At 40.6% G+C, this 20,013-nt stretch overlaps 1 protein-coding gene across 5 annotated transcripts in view; it reads right to left on the bottom strand.

Moving 5' to 3' along the window:
• Nucleotides 1–20,013, bottom strand: part of DIAPH2 (diaphanous related formin 2) — a 174,449-nt gene that overhangs the window by 122,105 nt on the left and 32,331 nt on the right. For all 5 annotated transcript variants that reach the window (XM_038122767.1, XM_038122765.1, XM_038122764.1 and 2 more), the window contains 7 exons: nt 18,583–18,701; nt 17,565–17,681; nt 16,909–17,027; nt 16,569–16,633; nt 15,842–15,946; nt 13,589–14,218; nt 11,053–11,167 (listed from right to left, as the gene is read on the bottom strand). In XM_038122767.1, the coding sequence (XP_037978695.1) occupies nt 11,053–11,167; nt 13,589–14,218; nt 15,842–15,946; nt 16,569–16,633; nt 16,909–17,027; nt 17,565–17,681; nt 18,583–18,701 (1,270 nt within the window). The remainder of the gene's footprint in view (nt 1–11,052; nt 11,168–13,588; nt 14,219–15,841; nt 15,947–16,568; nt 16,634–16,908; nt 17,028–17,564; nt 17,682–18,582; nt 18,702–20,013) is intronic.

A 20,013-nucleotide genomic window follows, 5' to 3' on the forward strand; every position in this document is an offset into this window, starting at 1 on the left:
CACCAAACTGAGACAGGACAGCTGCAATTAGCTCCCAGATTCTGATGAGTTTCTTGTCCATACAATTTTCAAAAGTAAAAAAAAAAAAGTATCAAGACCCAGAAAAAAAAAGTCATTAAACTGCTGTCATATTTTACCAAGATTCTAACAAACTCATTTTCTTTTATTACTATGAGAAGTCTAATAACTAGATATCTCTTAAATTATTATTCACCTACTGTTTCCCTTGATGAAGCCCATAAAAAGCTCACCTTCACAAACAAACACACTTATGGGAATCACATTTTCCAAAGGAACTTTCCAAATTATGAAGCTAAAATCCCAATATCCAAAAATCCCTTTATACAGTCAAGTTAATTAGATAGTGGTGTTTAATGGAACACACTAAAATATTAGTAAAAATGAAGAGATAAATTGATTTCTTCTGTCACTGTGATAGCTGACATTTAACAATCCTGACCAAATATTGAAACACTAAGTAAAATACTCATGTCCAAAGAGACATTTTAGTATTCTCTTCATTTCTGAAGCATTGCTCTATCAACAAGGTTTTAAATAAACATGCATGTAAAATACTTAAAACATATGAATTCCAAATTGCTTGACTTTTTAGTGTAATTTAGTCCACCCTGGTTATACACTCTGCCCTACAATCAAATACAAAATGTTACATTTCCACTGAGTTAGTACACAAGAAATTGATTTTATGTTTAGTTAAAAGAATTCTACTCTCCCATTTAGAGTAAAATAAATAAATAAATAAGATTAGCTGGCATTTATTGTTATAGTGAACTCACAGAACTCAAAAAGAAGCTTTCATAGGCATCAGGGCCAAAGCAGAACTTCACAGGGTAAAAGGATAATAATAAAATAATTGGCAAATGATCTGCCTTAATAGAACCCATTAATTTCAGCAGTAAAACTCAGCACCCCATGAGGTTGCCTGGTAAGCAGAGCTTTGATAGCTGATCAATAGAAATAAGGATAAAATGCTGGGAAATCAGTCCTCCATAAACACCCGTATAAAAGAGAGGCATTGTGGTGGGCAGTATCAAATAAATCCAGAGAGCTGTGTGCAGCTGCAGCAAGCAGCCTCCCAGCCTCAGCACGGGCCTCAGCACGAGGAGGGAATGAGTGACTCTGACTCCCTGGCCTTAGAAGGCTAATTTACTATTTTATGGCATGATATGATATTATTTTATGGCATTATATGACATTATTTTATGGCATTATATGATTATATATGAATTATATGATGCTATATGAATTATATTATATGATATATGAATTATATTATGTTATATGAATTATATGATATGATGTTATAGAAATTATATTGTGTGATGTTACAGAAATTCTATTATATGATGTTACATGATACGATGTTATATGAATTATATTTTGTGATGTTATATGAATTATATTATGTTATATGAATTACATGATATGATGTTATATAAATTATATTTTGTGATGTTATACAAATTATATGATGTTATATGAATTACATTATACAAATTACATTATATGAATTATATTATATTATAAAAATTATATTATACAAATTATATTAATTATATGAATTATATTATATGAATTATATTATATGAATTATACAAATTATATTATAAGAATTTTTTTATATGAACTCTATGAATTCTATTCCAGTCAAGAAATGCTCTACTAAACTATACTAAAGAACAGAGAAAGGCTACAGACAGAAGGCATAAGAAGAACAACAATGAAAACTCCAGACTCTGCAGAGTGCTGACACAGCTGGACAGGGGTTGGCCATCAATAAACACAGTTCACATGGAACCAACCCTACATGCACCTGTTGGTCAACAATCTGCAGACCACATTGCAGAGCAGCACACGCAGGAGGAGCAATCAGATAATTATTGCTTTCATTCCTCTCTGAGGCTTCTCAGCCTCCCAGGAGAAGAATCCTGGGCAAAGAGGATTTTTTTCAGAAAATATGATGGTGACACAGCACCAACGCTGGGACAGGGCTCCCCCAGCCCCTGGGGCAGAACTGGTGGCTCTGAGCAGCCACAGCCACATCCAGGGCTGCCCAGGGAAGAGGCACTGCCCACTGTCCCCATCACTCTGACTGATGGCCACCTTGCCAAGGTCATCCCAGCAGGTTCAGCATGCTGGGACACTGCAGCGTTTCTGGCGTTCTGATGGCACTCTGAAACACAAACAGGCAGCTGTTTGGTGACAAGCACACCTGGGAGTGCCCCTCAGTAAAGGGGGGGACCCACTGATCATTTCTGGGTGTTTTACTGCACCTTCTGAGAGTCAGGCACTATTTGGGCCTGCCCCTTTGGGCAGTCTCTGAAAACACAGAGAAATAAATAGAAATTAGCTATTAATGAGACTTTCAGTGAGAGAAAAAGGAGGCAGCAAACCATGATGACCAGAAGCAGCAGGGTTAAAACTCTGCAAAACAACACATCTGTCTGAAATACTGAGAAGTGCAATGGCAAGGTCATAAATGCTGGAAGATCCTGAGTTCACTGAAGACAAAACACAATGAAGATTTTACTACGTGTAAAGATGTGACCTCTGGCTTGGAAAAAACATCAGCTGCTGGCAGCTGAGAAGGATCCCTGTTTAATTGATTCTGTGTACATCCAGCAGCAGACATTTCCTATGTATCAACGTGTATTTACTCTTTGGACTGAGCAGCTGCTCTCAGTCACCTGCTGAAGATGAAATGCAGGGCTCAACCAGCCTGCAGTCAGCCTTGGAGGGTTGGGTGCATTGCCACCACCTTAGATTTACCTTGGAAAAGCTTTCTTGGTTCCCAAAGTGTTGTGAGCACACCCAGGTGCCAGAGAACACCCAGGCAATGATTATCTGCCTTCAAGACACACGAGATAAATTACTGCCACATCACAGCATTAGTCCTAGGGGACCCACAGGGTACTAAATTAAGCTGCTTGCATTGTAGCAGACCAAAAATAGTGCAGAACACACAGCTCCCAGTCTCTCACCTTCAGCAGCAACGGCAGGCTCCACTGCTACCCTCAGCACGCTCTGCACAGGCAGGATCCACTGGACACCCTGAATTTAGCACCTGTGCTCTGCTCACCTTTTATCCCACCAACACGAGCCAGTCTTGGCTGGAGTGACTCATTAAGAAGGCAGTGTCTCTGTGCTAATGATCCTCATCTTCAATGAAAGCACAAAAAAAATGCCACAGAAAACCCTGACATCCACTCCACAGGTACTCCCATTCAGAATATGCAACTGGAGGATAATTCCACACTGACTTTCACCATGTGGACTCCTTGCTTTGAGAAAGCCCTTAAGCCATGGCCTCTCCACAGTGGGAAATGATTCAGCAGCAGTATCCTACAATAATTACATTCCCACCTTACAGAACAGAATAAAGCACCTGAAAGGAAGAAGTTTCAGAGATATTTCAGTTTCTCGCGTTGCAGAAGACACACAATATAGAGAGTTGTAATTATAGCTTTACATCCATTTGAGATGATTAATAAGGAATTCAAAAAGCTGATACTTTTGTTATTATCTCTACTAATGCCTATGTACCTAGTATTTTCAATTTCTCAATGAATTCAGAAACTTAATAGCATGATTGTTAACTTTTAATCCTTTAGATAGCTTTTGAATGTCTCTTTCTCCAAAGAACCTTTATTCATGTAGGTAACAGAACTATCCTTGCTCTACTATAAATGGCAGAAATTCTTGCAGGAGCAGCTATTCTGTCCAAAGCAGCCTGGAACAGCATTACAGGTGAAGCAACTATCACTCAGAGAAATGTTCCATGTCAACAGCAGATGACATTTTTTTGGGGTTTTTTGGTCAGCAATAAGAAAGGAAAAAACAGTTTTGCACATAAAACATCAAATCCGTGGAGAGGGCATCATTTTTCTACAAACACAGAATCACTGCAGGTCAGCACAGTGAGCAAGTGGAACCGGGCCATGAATCAGACACATTTTGTCAGTTTATGCTTCTGCAGGAAAAAAAAAAAACCACATTCTATTTCTTTTGATAGAAAGTAGATTTAGGAGGAAGTGCAGGACGTGCTAACCGTGGTTCTGCTGAGAGATGCAGGGGGCAGCTCTTTATTGCAGCCTTGAAAGAACTATTTTACAAGTAAGACCATCAATTTTGCTTATAACCGTGGCTTTGTTTACAGTGGGGTTTTATTTATTTAAGCAAATACATTGTTATTCCTAGAACTCTGCTGGAAGTTTTCAGCAGAGTGAAATATTGGTGCATAAGCCATTTAACAGTCAGCACCAACTGTCCTGGTAAGTAGCTGGTCTGCTCCCCATCCTTTCCTCTGGAGTTTTTATTCTTCCCCTCCTTCACTCGGGTCACAAATCCCCAGCAATGTTCAGCTGAAGAAGCTGCACTGGAACACTCAGCTGGAGCTCCCTTTAGCAACACTGAGGAAGCTGCCAGAAAATGGATCTGCAGCTCCAACCACATCAGAAGGCAAAAGGAATGGTTACAAAACCATTCTGCACAGAGCCAGAAATGATCCCCAACTCACCATCGGTGCATTTCATGAACATTCACAGACAGCAATTCCTGCAGGTGAAAGAGAAGCCACACCTGAGGAGAATTGCCACAGAGGATAATCCTAACAGCTCACTGAACAAAGGAGTGCTGTCAAAGGCACAGAATGATTTCATCCTATAATCCCTGAACGGTTTGGGGTGGAAGGGACCTTAAAGATCATCTTGTTCCAAACCCTGCCATGGACAGGGACACCTTCCACTAGGGTTGCTCAGAGCTCCATCCAACCTGGCCTTGAACACTCCATGTTGAGAGGAACTAGATTCACATTAAATACATATTTAGAATATCTAACCTAAATTCCCATGAAAAATCAGTTGCATACCTGAAGAGGAGCATCTTTTGCAGGTTATTCTTTCTGTTTTGACATTAGAGAAAGCATTCTTCTCAGTCTAATCTCTTTATTTATTCATACAGAGGGGTTTTTATTCCAGGAATATAGATTTCTATTTGTTTAAAAACAAACAAACCCCATTTCTTTTTGCAGTTCAACACAGATTCTTTTTTTCAATTCAGCTTCTGAATTTCTTTTTCATCAAATTCATAAAAAAAATACTCTCTGTAAGAGCATTATAGATCAAGACTACTTCATGAATGTATTCATATTTCATGCTAATTAGTCTTTGTACACAATCCCTGTGTCTGCAGTGCCAGTACATGTGTCTCTGTCCTCAGCTCCTCATTAAAAGTGCTGGGCTTTATTTGAGCACTGCATCACCGAGCCTCAATCAGACAGTTGGGGATGCAGAGCTGCCTTTCTTCCCCTGCTGGATTTTAGCAAGCTCATACACACAAAAGCTCCAGCTCCCGAGAAAAATGAGCGTGGAGGAGGTACAGAAGGCACCAGCTCCTACCAGAGTGATCACACAGCGGGCTGGAATTCCAGACTCCTGGAATGTGTGGGTAATGAACACTTGTCTGTGTGTCTCCAGCAGTGATTCTCACACCTCCCTAATGGGAGCCAACAAAAAGGTTGGGAAAAAACCACTGGACCAATTTCCTCTGTAGGAAAAACCCAATGCCCTTGAGAATTCACCTTCCCTGGGCTTTTTTTATAGTCACAACTGTTCCATCTTTCCTCTTCAAGATTTTCATATTCTGAGAGTTGAGGTATAACAAATTAATACAAGAACTCTGTAAGCAACCACCTAAAATATAACACATTACTAAGACAACTCAGTCACAACATTGTTATAAATACATAGAAGAGGGTTTTTTTAGACAATACATGTCTGTCCCCACTCCAACTCTATTTAAATTCTCTTCAAATTCTTCCAGTGAAGCTTTCTGACAAAATTACTAATTGAAAGTTGCAGAAAATCAGAGGTGGGGGCTTTGTTACTAATATTTTTCAGAAGTTTTTCAGTGCCAGAGATTTCTTAACCAAAAGATGGCCTTGCAGCAGGCACACACACACACAGGAGAGCCCCTCCAATCTCAGTCTGCCACGTGGCACTGACAAGGCAGGTGGATAATCAGTTTGTACCTGCAGAACTACTCCAGTCACTCAGGAACCAGCAGGATTCCTCATTTCAGATCCTTGCTCCTCACATCTCCAGTGGGGAGCTCTCACCTGCCCCAGTGATGCTCCAAAAGGGTTAAGCACTGCCAATTAAAGTAAAACTGAAGGAATGGCCTCCACGTTAGAGCATCTGACCTGGATTCAGAACAGACAGAATGCTGATTCTGAAATGAACTCCATTTCTGCAGCAATTGTGGGGAATACATTATGCTGTACCTCCAAGCAATCCATGAATAATGACAGCAGCTTTCAAATAGCCCAGACCTCAAACCACTTCCCACCTGTCTCCTCATCTGAATACAATTTCATTCACACACAGGCTGTTGGTATTTGATTTTCTGAAGGTGCAATTACTGCAGTTCTTTCTGTAATGCTGATTAGGATAATGTCCAAACTTCTCTCTCAGAACCCTCTTATGGAACAACAGCGCTCTGAGAAAACTCTAACTCTGCTGCAGAAGGAAAGAAGGCAGGCTCTGGCAGTAACAAACTGGAGAGAGGAAAATGGCATCCATCTGACCCACCCTCTTGATTTTTTACCCCTTGGCAATCTACCACAAAGTTTTAAAAGCAGAGTCCTAAGAGACACAGTCAAAGTGTGCCACACTGAGACCTGCAGTGAAATTCCTGCCTCTGTCCAACCCCAAAGCATGAGCACTCTGAAAGTGTTGTATAAATAAGATTTCACAGGAAAAAGAAGACAAAAATAGCACAACTGACACTGAGCCTGACTTCTGAAAAAGTCTAAATAGATTTTATTTTTCAATCTGGGATATTCTTCATTCACTGTCACATGATAAAAACAACTACAGTTAGTAGGTCACACCAACAGGACATCTATTTTACATAGTATGTTTTATCAAAATAAATTATGTTTTCTTAGTGACTCCATATTACAAACTACCTTTGACATAGAAATGAAGTTATTAAAGGTGAGTGCATTAAAATGTTATTTGAAATAGAATATTAAGAACTAATATTTACAATCTTTACCTCCTAATTGGAACTTTTGCTTTCTTTTAGACCCTTCTGAACACTACACTCATATCAGTCCTCTTGTCCTGTGATGAATGAAATGGGTTCTGATGCTCTGGAAATAAGACTTGGACTCTAAAATAACTCTAGGATGATTTAAGAATTAAAAAAATGTACATAAAATATATCAAAATAGAGAGATAAACATATATAAATCTATGCAAGATGGTAATAATTTCAGGCAGCAGTTTATTTAAATCGTGCAAAGCTTTTTTCACCCTTGAGTTTGAGATTTTACCTACTGGATAAATCCAGTGGAGAAAAGGAAAGTGAAAAATAGTAAACTAATAACTCACTCCTCCTTTATGGTACTTGAATTTATTCTGTTGCTGAAAAACAACAATTTCAAACACATCCAGAGATGAAAACAAACCAATCTGCTGCACTTCTGTGCGAAACAGATCCGAAGACTGATGACCTAGGTGTGCAAGCCAAGGAAATGAAATTCCTCTGCCACACAGCCCTGGGTGACCCCACAGTGCCAAGCTGCTCCTCCCCTGCTTTGGAGCCCAGCCTCCTGCAAAGAGAGGCCGGGGAGGGAAGGGAACCAGACCAGCTCAGCCTGAAGCAGCGGCAGGCCAAGGGAGCCACCTGCAGTCCTGGTGTGTTCACCAGTTCCTGGCGTGTTCAGAGGGTTTCTTCCTTTTTCTGTTGACACAGCAGCACAGGTAGCTGAGCTAGTGCAACACAGCCATGCTGAACACAGAGACTGGTGCATGCAGCTCAGTCCTGCTGCCTCACACCTACAAATGCAGCTGGCTCAGAGGAAATCTGGCCACAGCTGGATCCCCTGAAAGCCTGAAATTCTGAAGTTCTCTGCTGAATTAGATCTGGGCTTCTCAGCATAGCAAATTCACAGCCATTTCCTAAAAGTACTAATTGCTGCTCCTTGTATTTACAAGTCCCAAATGCAAATGAATGAAAAGAATTTTCCTTCAAGTTGAATGGTGCACTGACCTATCATATGTTCTTTAGATACATTATATATACACATTACCTATATACAAATTCTATACATTATATACAGCAAATCAAAACCTGAACATTTAGTTCGTGTTTTGTTCAGTTACAGCTGCCATGGAAGTTGGCCTTTTCTCTTGTCCCTTCCCACTCAAACTCCCAAAATGTGAAAAATACCACTCAGCTATTAAGACCTTACTTCAGTTTTGAAAACATATGGAAATGATTGTGGAGTTGTATTTTAAAACTCTAATTGTAAAGCAACAGGACCCCGATGGAGAAGTTTTCCCTTGAGGCAAGTTGGATGGATAATGAATTCTGTATTGGAACAATCCCAGTAGTTACAGACTATTATGTACTAATTACTACCTTTACAGACCTACTGTACACATAATTAATTTCTTCAGAGCACTACTATCATTCTTGACTGGCAAAATACACAACCTAAATTACAAGAGGCAGAAATTAACATGATCCTTTAGGGAGAAGGCATTAACTTGCTTTGCAGTGTTTTGCAATTAGACCATCAATCAAGCAGTGAGACATGATTTGGATAGCAGCAGGCCCAGCCCCGAGTACTGTCCCAGTCCTGAGGATGGCATGTGCCACAGCCTGGCTGCAGAGCCACAGCACGGCAGCCTTGACCTGCACCTGTTAGGGGACACTCCAGCATTCAATTCTACATGGATTTAACATCCCATAAATGAAACAGCAGCTTTTTGACATCGTATTCCAGCCAGCACTGAAGACACGGCAGTGCTGCTGGTGGCCAGAGAGAAAATCTCCTATCAGCTAAGGGACAAAAGCAAAGTTTGGTAGAAGAGTGCTTGTTCTGACAAGAACACTAGTATTTTAAACTGATAATTTCAGTTGTTGGGGGTTTTAAGACGTTCTACAGAATTAAATCATACACACTCCCAACTCTGTCAAAAAGCAGTAGCCCAGGTTTCCTGAGATGTACAACTACACTGGATTAATAATATAATATGCAAAATTATTGTTCAACTCCACAACAATATTTGTCCCCAGAAGTACCACACCCCTTCAGCTCTGGCTGCATTCCTCTAAAACAGACAGCACTCAAACAGCAAGGCAGCTGGCAGCTTAGTGACAGCCAACATTGAGTCATTTTTGGAATGTCCTAAACCAAAATTATGTTACATGAGAAAAATCCACCAAGTGTTTTTCTCATTGTACCAAAGAATCATGAATAGCATCCAGAGGTTTAATCAAATTTCAGTGCTGCAACTTAGAGGGAATCACAAATTTTTAATAGATGTACACACCACCATTCCTTTTACTTCAGTTACCATTCCCACTGGCATTGCAAAATTCCACAGAACACAAGACAGTAAACACTAAGTCATCCAAACTGCTCTTGGCAATTGTCAGCTTGCTTCCACTCATCCCTTTGTTTGTTTTACATGCTGACTGTGCTCCTGAGAGAATATCACATGCATTTCTATTTGGCTTTTTATCACTCTGCTGTAATGTACTCAGAGACCATCTCCTGAAATGGGACTAAAGCAAGAGGGAAACCTGATCCCAGATGATGCCTGAAATAAGCATCTGGGACATCATGGAGCTGCTTAAGGTCAAAGGGGAGGAAGAACAGTGAACATCATTCTGTTGTCCTTTGCAGGTGGTAGCTGCAGGGAAAAAGTTGCTTCTGGCATGCAATTCTTTGGGTCTGTGCTGCAACTAAATGCTCCAAGAGTCTTTTTGACTTCCAGTAGGTTCTCAAGTTTAAAACAAACCCTTGAACTCAGACAGACAACTCTGCCTTTGTGCAGGAGCCAGCCAAGTAAGATTTTCATATCCTGAGTACCGTGCAGCAGCATTTTTAATGTGCATCCTTTGCTATGGCATCTTGCTTTTTACAACCATTAACTGAGAACCAAACGAGGAAAAATATCTGCAAGGCTATCAGTGCACTAAGCTGGTGGAGGAGTTTCTGTTGTTCCTAGTTTTACAACTGTGCAACTATGTCAACAAGAATTTCTTCTCAGTGGAAACTGTCAGCTATGTCAACATTTCAAGAGGGTTTTTTCAGCATTTTTAATGAAGAAGCTTTTCAGGAATTCTGCAACATTTCTTCAGATTCCTGGTGAAAGAATTCGGCTCAAGGCAGGAGCTTGTCCTTTTCATTTAGAAGGGGCTCATGCCATGCTGTCATCTGCTGCTGGGCATTCCTTCCCTTAAAGGTCTTCCTGTCACACCAAAGGAAGTGACCAGCTCCACAGCATTTTACCCTCCCTGCAGTGCTAGGAACCACGAGTCAATCCAACTTGGGCATGGAAAAAATGTGAAATTACTGCAAAGGATGCTTTGAAATTGGTGCATGGAATAGCTGAACATTTATACCAGAAAGTGCTTCCAAGGTGTGCTGCAAAAAGAGAATTCTAAACGTTTAAATTCACTGACTACTGAAAGGAATATGAATATCTCATGAAAAACACAGCCATGACCAACTCTTTGAAGAGGTTTCAAAAGGACACAGAAAAAAAAAAAACCCACATTCAGAAATAATTCAAGGAATCTACTCAAGAAATAGTTCATTACAGTCCTCTGAGAGCCCTTCCTGAATTAATCTTTTTTAACACTGTGTTAGCAAAAACTGCTGTTCTTACTCCAGAAATTCTCAGCTAGGAATAATAATGCAAATAAACATGATTTTAGGATTCGAATTTTAAATTTAATTATAATTCCATTAAAAGAAAACTCACATCTGTCTGCAACATACAGTGCACTTTTAAAAGGTATTATTGCAAAAAAGGTTTCTCCCCTCATGCCGTAAAGTGAAGGGGGAGCAATTCTTGTAATAGACTGTTATGCTTAATATATGTTTTAAATCATCTTCCTGCTATAAAACCATCAAATGAATTCCATGGTATTGCACAAAGCATAAAAGAACTGCCATTACAGAGTTTTAAACTTAATAAAAGCACAATAAAGAGCTAAGTAAGAATGTACCTTTCATTTGGGTTCCAAAGGTAAGTGCCAATTTTGCAAACAGCTCCGGGTCTTCAAATTTATCTTCTTCAGCTTTTACCCAAAAGCTGTTTTCTCCTATTTCTTGAGGCTCGATCTGCAAGAAAAACAGCATCTCCAGAGTCAATTAGGAGTGTTTTCAACAGCCAAGCTAAAACAAATGCTACAGAAGCTCTGTGAGAGTCGGGCTGAGGAAGTTGAGCCCGTTCTGGAATGTTCTCTCCCTGCTGTTCCTGCACAGCACAGTGAGCTGAGCTGCCCTCTGGCCACAAATGGGCTTCACTGTACTTCTCCCACTCAGCAAGTTTTCCAAGCAGAACTAATAACAGCAGCTGGCTCTGCGAGTGTTCTAGCTGTCTCCTGATTACTTGAGTTCCCAAACTCTTCAGCGCTCCTTCTCCTGCTGCCTGAGAACTGGATGGAACAATTGACCAGGGTCTGGGATGAACTGGCCATGGGGACCTTGCAGAGCCTCAGCTCTCTACTGGCTATATTAAAGCAAGAAATGCCCTGCAATACAAAAGCTGAAAGAAAACTTGACTCCTCATGTATGATTCAGAACTGCCGTTCTGTTTTCAAAATATGTTCTCTAACAGCTTTGAACACATTACTAATTATTGTGTATAAATCTGTTTAAATGAAAATAATTTCCAAGGGCTATTTAACCTCAGGATGATATGCAGGGAATTTAGCAATACTGCATTTGTCAGCCTCACTCCAATTTCCCTGCAACATGCTGGTCCCTCCACCTTTCAGCCCTGCTTTACCAGCAGCTCCAGGGAAGACATTTTAAAAAACTACCTTAATCCAACACTAATGGGGAAGACAGTTACAGCAAAAGGGACTAAATTAAACAGTAAGAATTTTATTCCTCGAATGATGGCTCCTTAAAAGTGATGATCAAACAGACTTTGCACTTCCTCAGTAGGCAGGAGATCTCTGGCACTGTTCCCAGAGCACTTAAGCAAAGCGTCCATCTGCAGCTCCTTCCCATTGTCACAGCCAGTGTTCACACACACACTCCAGAAATTATTCCTACAAACTCCCCAGTGGAAGTGATCACAATGAAATTGGCTGCAATTACCCACATGCATTATAAAATAAAAGCTTGCTTTTCTCTGTGCTTACAGGACAGCAGTCTATGTCCCACAGCTCCCAAACTCCTGCAGTGCATCCTGATCCAGTTCTTTCTCCCCCAGGCATGAATTCCTCCTCCCACAATGAAGTTATCACTTATCCCTTTATGCAATTATTTTCTAAGAATTACAGAAAAGTAAAGATTTTCAAACTGACTTTAAAATTTATCTCAATTGATACTCTAAAAACATGGCAGGCTGTTTTATATCATTCTAGTTCAATATATTGAAGCCTGTTTTTAAACTATGGCCACTAGATACACTTCCAGATTGTTTGAGCACATCTCCAAATATTTTGAAATCATTTGAAATCATTGAAGCATTAATTCTTCTGCCAAAAGAAACTATAAATTGGCATGCCACACATTTCCACACAGGCTCTCTCTCAACCTTCTGGATTCCTCTCCCAAGACTGGTGGGATTATTCTGCTCTTAGGTTACCTCAAAGCCTTTTGACTACTCAGAATTTAGAGGAACCGCACAGCATGGAATTATATAAAGTCCTTTTATTTGCCTTGATGATTTGGTGATTTTTGGTACTTTTTCCTACACCAAACATCAACATATCTGTCATAATTAATACCACTAAAAAAAACTACCAACCACAACATGAGAATGCAATCATTTAGTCTTGATAACAGATCCAATTATCTAAAACCCCACATTTACTTTCTTTAAATGGAAGGAGCAGGGGCTACACTGATCCAAAAGGTGTTTTAAAACAACACCCCCCAGCACACACCTGGATGTTTCTATAATTTCTCCTCAGAGGGACTGGATATACTGAGAGGCAAGGAATAACTGGGAACTGCTTTAAGGGTTCACTTGCAAATCAGATTGTGCTTGCACTTTACTGCTCAAGTAATGCGTAGATTTTAAGATGGTTTTAAAAATGAAATGTGATTAAATACAATCAAGCTAAGACACTGGAAGCTCATGATGCCCAAACCTTTCCCTTGAGCAGTCCCATGGCTCCTCCCAGTGGCCACAGCCCTGCTCCAGCACATCACTGACTGAGAACAATAAATATCTGGGATAAATAATCAACAAGTAACATTAAGGCCTGATATCAGCAATCTCTGAACTCTCAGCAACATTAAACATCACAAATTTAAAAAGCTTAAGTTGGTTTGCTTTGCTAGGTATGTGTGAAAGCTGCTTGAAAACAGTTTGGAGATAGCTGAGTATTTATATACAGCTTGAAGCAAAGCTGCTCTGGATGCTCACTGCAGCTGATACAATGCACTGGAAGCAAGCTGGCTTCCTGGGACACCTGGTACAACAATGAGCCCTGCCAAGATGAGCCTCATTTAAAAATCCATCACTACACAGAAGCAAGCGCAGGAGGGGAAGGAACATCATCCCCACACCTGCTGGCATACCTTGGACCAGTTGATTCTCTTCATTGAGACTTCCAGCTTGTACTTCTTCTTCTCCTTCATCCCGTGAGGCAGTGCTGGCACCGCCGGGAAGGGAGCAAAGGGAGCCCCTCCCAGAGGGGGTGGCATCGGGGGCCCCCCAAAAGGCGGCGGGGGAGGGACTGCTCCCCCAGGCAGAGGAGGAGGAGGAGGAGGCCCTGCTCCCCCGGGCAGAGGAGGAGGAGGAGGAGGCCCTGTTCCCCCGGGCAGAGGAGGTGGTGGGGGCACACCGGGCAGAGGAGGGGGTGGTGGGATGGTTGCACCGGGCAGAGGAGGAGGAGGTGGAGGAAGGGATGAACCAGGTAATGGAGGAGGGGGAGGAATTGCTATTCCACCTGGCAAGGGAGGTGGTGGAGGAATTGTTGCCCCACCAGGCAGGGGAGGTGGCGGAGGAATTGTTACCCCACCAGGCAGGGGAGGAGGTGGAGGAATTGTTACTCCACCAGGCAGGGGAGGAGGAGGAGGGATGCCTCCTATACCAGGGAGGGGAGGAGGAGGAGGAATTGTTACTCCACCAGGGAGTGAAGGCGCTGGAGATGGTGGGACGTTCTCACTCGGGAGGGCTGGAGGTATTGATGGGACTTCTGTCAGGACCTGGAACACAGAGGAATTCCTTTCATCAGTGACAGGAGGCAGTCTGATACAAAGCTGAACCAACCAGGATGGTTTTCAGCCAACTGCATCTCAAGAAAGTGAGAAATGCAACTGTTCTCCTATTTAAATGAGAAACAATAACAATAGATTATACCACGTACCATAAAGCTGCCAAGTAAACTGAATAACCTAGCATTTCTATAAAAACAAATTGTTTCAATTTTAAAGAAAATTTAATAGCAGCACTAACATTTAAGTGAACAGAACAGCATTTTATTTCTTACCAATGCACAAAACATTTATCCCACTTAGGATACCCCGGCAAGCTGGGGCATCAGAGATGAGAATAACCATGCTGAATTTCAGCAGCACTCATCTGCTGCTGGGAAATCGTCCCCAGCAATCAGCAGCAGCTGCTGCAGTGGAAGAGGTCACAGGACCACAGTTGTTCATTGCTGTTCTGACACCTGCAGGGGTGAAGGGTGTGCAACAACCTGTCCTGCTGCCTTTTGGATCTGTCTGAGAGAGCTCCTTTGGTGAGAGGAAGAAAGAGCAATCACAATATCCATTCTAATAAGTTCTTACTAATTAATAAGGAAGAGCAACAGCAACATGTCAAACCATCAGAGGGGTGAGTGCAGCTAGAAATAAGTGTCATCATATTCTGTGGGGAGCATAACACCAGAAAAGGGAACAGATACCAGAATTACATGGTTCATTAACCAGTGGTCAGCATTACTGTGAATGCCCTGCCATGTCTGCATAATCTGAACTGTGTTAGGATCAATAAAACAGGATTAACAATTAATTAGACCAAAAGTACATTTTTTTGCTTTGCACAAGGCATGTGTTTCTTTGGCTCACAAGCTGTAATGCAACAATTGCTGGAGAACTCATTAAAACAGACTGTCACATTTCAGTGTAACACTGGCTTGTAGGAATTTGTAACAAACATGAAAATTGGCAAGAAGGAAGTAAGAACAGGAGTGGCTGGGTCTCCACCTCAGTGCCCAAACAGGAAGTGAGATCACAGGCTTTAAGGCAGTAAAAATAAAGACAGAAAGGCAGGCCTTGCCTAGCAATGAAGGAGTATAAATAAGCCAGACTGAGGCAAAGCACTAAATCATAATATCTGTAAGCTCTTAAAAGGTACAAATGACCTGTCTAAACATAAAGCTGGTGTAAAAAATATAAAAGGCTTATATAAAGTGTAAGAGTAAAAAAATATATACAAAAGCAAAAGCCTTTAAAAATAAACACTTCCAAAACAAAAACTTTCTGTGAAACATACAGAAGCAGCAATGTGAAAGCATAAACAAATGCCTGCAGGAAAAAAAAAGTCATGCTGGATGTAAGGTTTTTATAGGCTAAGGACCATTTTTTCTCAATAAAGCAGGTGCCTCTGACAGGCTGAACATACCAGTACTTGAAAAGTGTTGCCTCCATTAACTATCCTTAGTAACTTATGCTGGCTGCCAAACAAATCAATACACCTTGACCAGACACTCCCAACTCCAGACAGACAAGTTACTCTGGAGCAATTTCTTTTCAACTCCTCCTCAAAAAAAAAAAAAAAAAAAAATCAACTCAGCTGTGGAAGTTAACATGATATTTCTTTATTACCTGGGTCCGCAGCTGTTTGACTTCTGATTCGAGTTCTTTGATTTTCTCCTCTCGTTTCTGCAGCTCTGCTTGTGCCTCTTGTCGAGCTGTGAACTCCTCATCAAACTGTAAAGATTTAAGCAGCACAGGAGAGTTTGTCCCCTTATGGCCACACCAGAGCCTACATTGGCAGGAATTCTTTGAACACCACCAGAGCTGGAGCAACTGATGCACTTTTAACTCTTTTAGCAGCATTTTTCTAACGTGTTCATTTTTAGCACCACTTTTTTTTCCATCAGTAAGTCAGAGAACCACTCAGATCCAGCTACTGAGTTCAGGTTTTTCCCTCCAAGAGAGCACTGCAGACTTCTCAAACCAAACTCGAGTATGCATCTATTGCAGCAAGCTTAAATTCATTAAAAATGAAACCTGCAATCATCGTGTTCAAGAACATGTTCTGCCATTTGGCCTGAAAACGCCTACTTAGACCAGACCAGCAAAAAAGAGCAAAATTTGGAATTATTTCAATACACACCTCCACCTGAACTTCAGTACTACTGCAGCTAATTTAACACATTCATTCATTTTTTTAAGCTTATAGCTGCACTTAAGTTATTTAATTATGATTATTTCAGGACAGGAGAGCAACAAGTAGGATTGTGAGAGCCACTATTTCCCACTTTCAGCTGGGAAACAAGCTGACTGTGTTCCTGTCAGGATTTTGTTGCACACCATGAGCAGGACTTACCTTCCTGGAAAATTCTGCTGCTTTCTTTTCACTCTCTTCTACTTTAGCCTTGTCCACACACGCATCTAGAATTTAAATTAAAGAGCACACGCAAGTCAAGGCAAACATATCACAGCTCTGAGGTGCTCCCAGCCATCATCACCCTGTGAGCCCACAGCACAAAAGCACAGGCTCTTTTTTATGAGCCCTGTCTCATTTCATTAAAGGCTACAGCATTTGGTCTGGTACTCCACAAGCACACCTGTAGCTTACATGCCTATCTCCAGAGCACACTCCCAGTGTAAGTCCAGACAGAGGAACACAGAGAAAAACAAGGGAAAACTACTTCAAGAGTACAAACCAACAAGCTGTGTAAAATTGATGTCCATCCTTCCTCTGTATTTGAAATCCGGGTCCATGCCACTGCAGTGCAGCACTATCTGAGACACACATTCTTCTATGATCTTGTAATACTGAGGTCTAGAACAGGAAACATTTACAAGACAATAAGAACACGAACAAGACTTTATGCAGTTGGGGAGGGGGGTAACTAACTCCTAATATCTGAATTCTACAAGTGCCAGAAGAAGCATCAAGTTCAAACTGTTATTTGCAAATATTTTGGATGCGATGCCTCGACCTTGCTATGACACCGTGCTGCACATGGGAGAAGTTGACACTGCAAAGAGCAGATCCAAGGCACGTGGGAGTATTTTCAATTACCAGCTGTACAACTTCCATGTTCTTTGAAGCAATAAAGGTATCAAAATGGACTAAAGAAAAAGTGCCCAACAAATAAGAGGTTTTTGGGATGAGGGTGTTAGACTAAGCTTCAAATCTTTGAAACAAACACTATTTTATTTGCCAAGACCTTTTTAATACAAACAGGGAGCAAAAAGATAAATAACATAGTCTCAGAGTGACTTTTTAGGCATGATTTACTCAGTTTAGCAGGGTCTTAATTTCTATTCTTGCCCCTACTCCCCCAAAACCTCCAGCCTGGCAGCTGGCACTCACCGGACATAGTAATCGTTCCTGATCAGGAGGAAATGTTGGAGAATGGACAAGAAGTAATTTTCAGAAGAAGTATCTTTCACCATATTGTACAGTAGATGAAACACTTCGCTCACGTCAGTGCAAACATGGTTAAGAAAACAACAGTACCACAAACTTCAAAAACAAACAAAAGCTCAAAAAACCCACTGCAGCACAGAACAGCCACCCCACCCAAACACAGCTCCCCGGCCACTCCCCACATTGTCCAAGTAAAACCCCTCCACAGGAAATATTATTTTTCCACTAAGATAGTGCACAGAATTTCTGTGCCCTGCTTATCCTTTAGGACACGTTTCATTATCAGTCAGAACAATCATATATAGACTTAGTGTTTTAAAATCCTGTAAAAATATTTCACACAAAGCTTTGTTTCCACCCTGAGCTCAGCCAGGCTGCTGGCAAACACACACTGGTCAATCTTTTTCATTTCCTAGAGATGCCCCTTACTTGTAAGTACCTGTTCTGCAAAGCAACAACATTCCAGGGGATCTTCTAGTCCTCCCACTGATTGCCTCTACCTCCCTCTGCTTCCTCCTAAAACCTGCAAGCAGCCATTCTGCACTTGGGTAACTTGGAATTTCCTGCTCCTTCACAGCTGGAAAAAGCACACATCTGTAGTGCTTCAGAACCTACAAAAATGGTGTTCCTTTTATTATCAAAACTCATTTTTCTTCAAACTTATGATCTTCCACGGGTATAATTTTATCTCTTCATGTATTATGAGACAGAGTTTAGCTTAATAAATGTTATTTATGAAAAATTAATTCAGTTCCCAATGACTTACATCTGACATGCAAATTTAAGCACTAATTATCCAAATATTTTCCAACAAAAAAAGCAACTGGAGAGAAATCTGCTTGACAAAGCCCCTGCTAAGACATACAACTGAGACAAATAACCTGCACATAGAGCACTGTAATTTCCATTTAATAAAGTTCTGAAACAACACAAGTTATAACAGCATTTCCTTAAAGGATATTCCATTTCAGCTTTGATGTCATTGAGGCGATGTGACAGTTCAAAGTGGTCTTCATCTTTGTTCTCATCAAACACCCTCAGCTGAATATCAAGCTCTTCATTTTCCTTATCTTTCAAGGCCTGTTTTTCAAGGTAGAGTATATCTTAATTTTTCCTTTTTTAAAGGAAGAACTCCCCCCCTTGAAGGACTGCATCATGATGAAATATAAGACATGAACCTCTAGAACAGCAGCAAGTTTCAACTCAGTGCCTGGGCTATTTTTATTATAATGATTCAACTGAGAAAAACTAAAGGCAAAATACCAGCTCCCAGAGCAGGTTTGGGCTACAGAACGAACAAGAAGACTTGCAGTTGAATCCATTGCTCTTAACATAGCAGTTCCTGCTTGTTCATGTCAGAACTCCATTTAAAAACCACAACAGGTATATTTCAAAACATTATTGACATGAGCTTAAGAAGTTTAAAGAAGTGTAAAGAAGATTTGTTTGCAATTTCTGTTCCTCAGTTAACCTGGCATTAAAGCATCCACAGTACAAGGAGAAATACAGAAGAGAAAAAAAACCAAACCCACACAAGTTAGCATTTGGAGCAGAGGGAAATGTGCTTTTCTTTTATGAAATACAAGGACTTTTCCTAATTCCCAGAGTTAAGTTTAGCTTATTAATTGCTTTTACACTCAGATCTGTATGGCAGATGTTGATACAGTCTCCCAAGTTTTCCATCATATCATGATTTGTTACAATTTAGTTTCTTTGCTACCTAACCCACCCCCCATTCTTCAAGTTTTAAAGCATTTATTGATTCTATAATTTATTTATTGAGAGATGTTCCACAGCAAATAAAGCCAGTAGATCATATTAATATATCCACATGATATAAATCCTAAAAATATCCCAAAGAAAATGTAACACCACACATCAGAAAGTGTCTCAAGGCAAAATGAGCCAAAAATGGAAGTCTTTGTTCCTGACAACTTGACAATTTGAAATTCCACATCTTAAAAATCACAGCACAATAAATTCTGTTCCAGACAAATATAAGCAGGTACTCTAATTTCTCTCATCTTTTGTAAGAAGGTGATGAGTACCTTAAATACACCTAATTTTGATGTAAGCATCAGAATGGTTTCTTGGCTAAGAGCTACAAATCTCTCCCCAATCAGAAATATTCCTGTCTGTGCAGCTGCATGAACATGCAGTCTCAGAATGAATTTCTGATTTGATTTTTCCTTAAAATGTCCCAATGCATTCTCCGCAGGCAGATTAAAGAAAAACAGATTTCACAGAAAACAACAGGAACAGCACATACAAAAAGTTACTCCAAGATTGGTTCCACAGCCAGATTCACATTGACTGCATGTGCTTTGAGCTCATTAGGCAGCACTTGGCTACCCTCATTTAATTTCTAATATATTGATTTGTTTCAACGACT

Source organism: Motacilla alba, chromosome 4A (genome assembly GCF_015832195.1).
Source record: "Motacilla alba alba isolate MOTALB_02 chromosome 4A, Motacilla_alba_V1.0_pri, whole genome shotgun sequence".
NCBI lineage: Eukaryota > Metazoa > Chordata > Aves > Passeriformes > Motacillidae > Motacilla > Motacilla alba.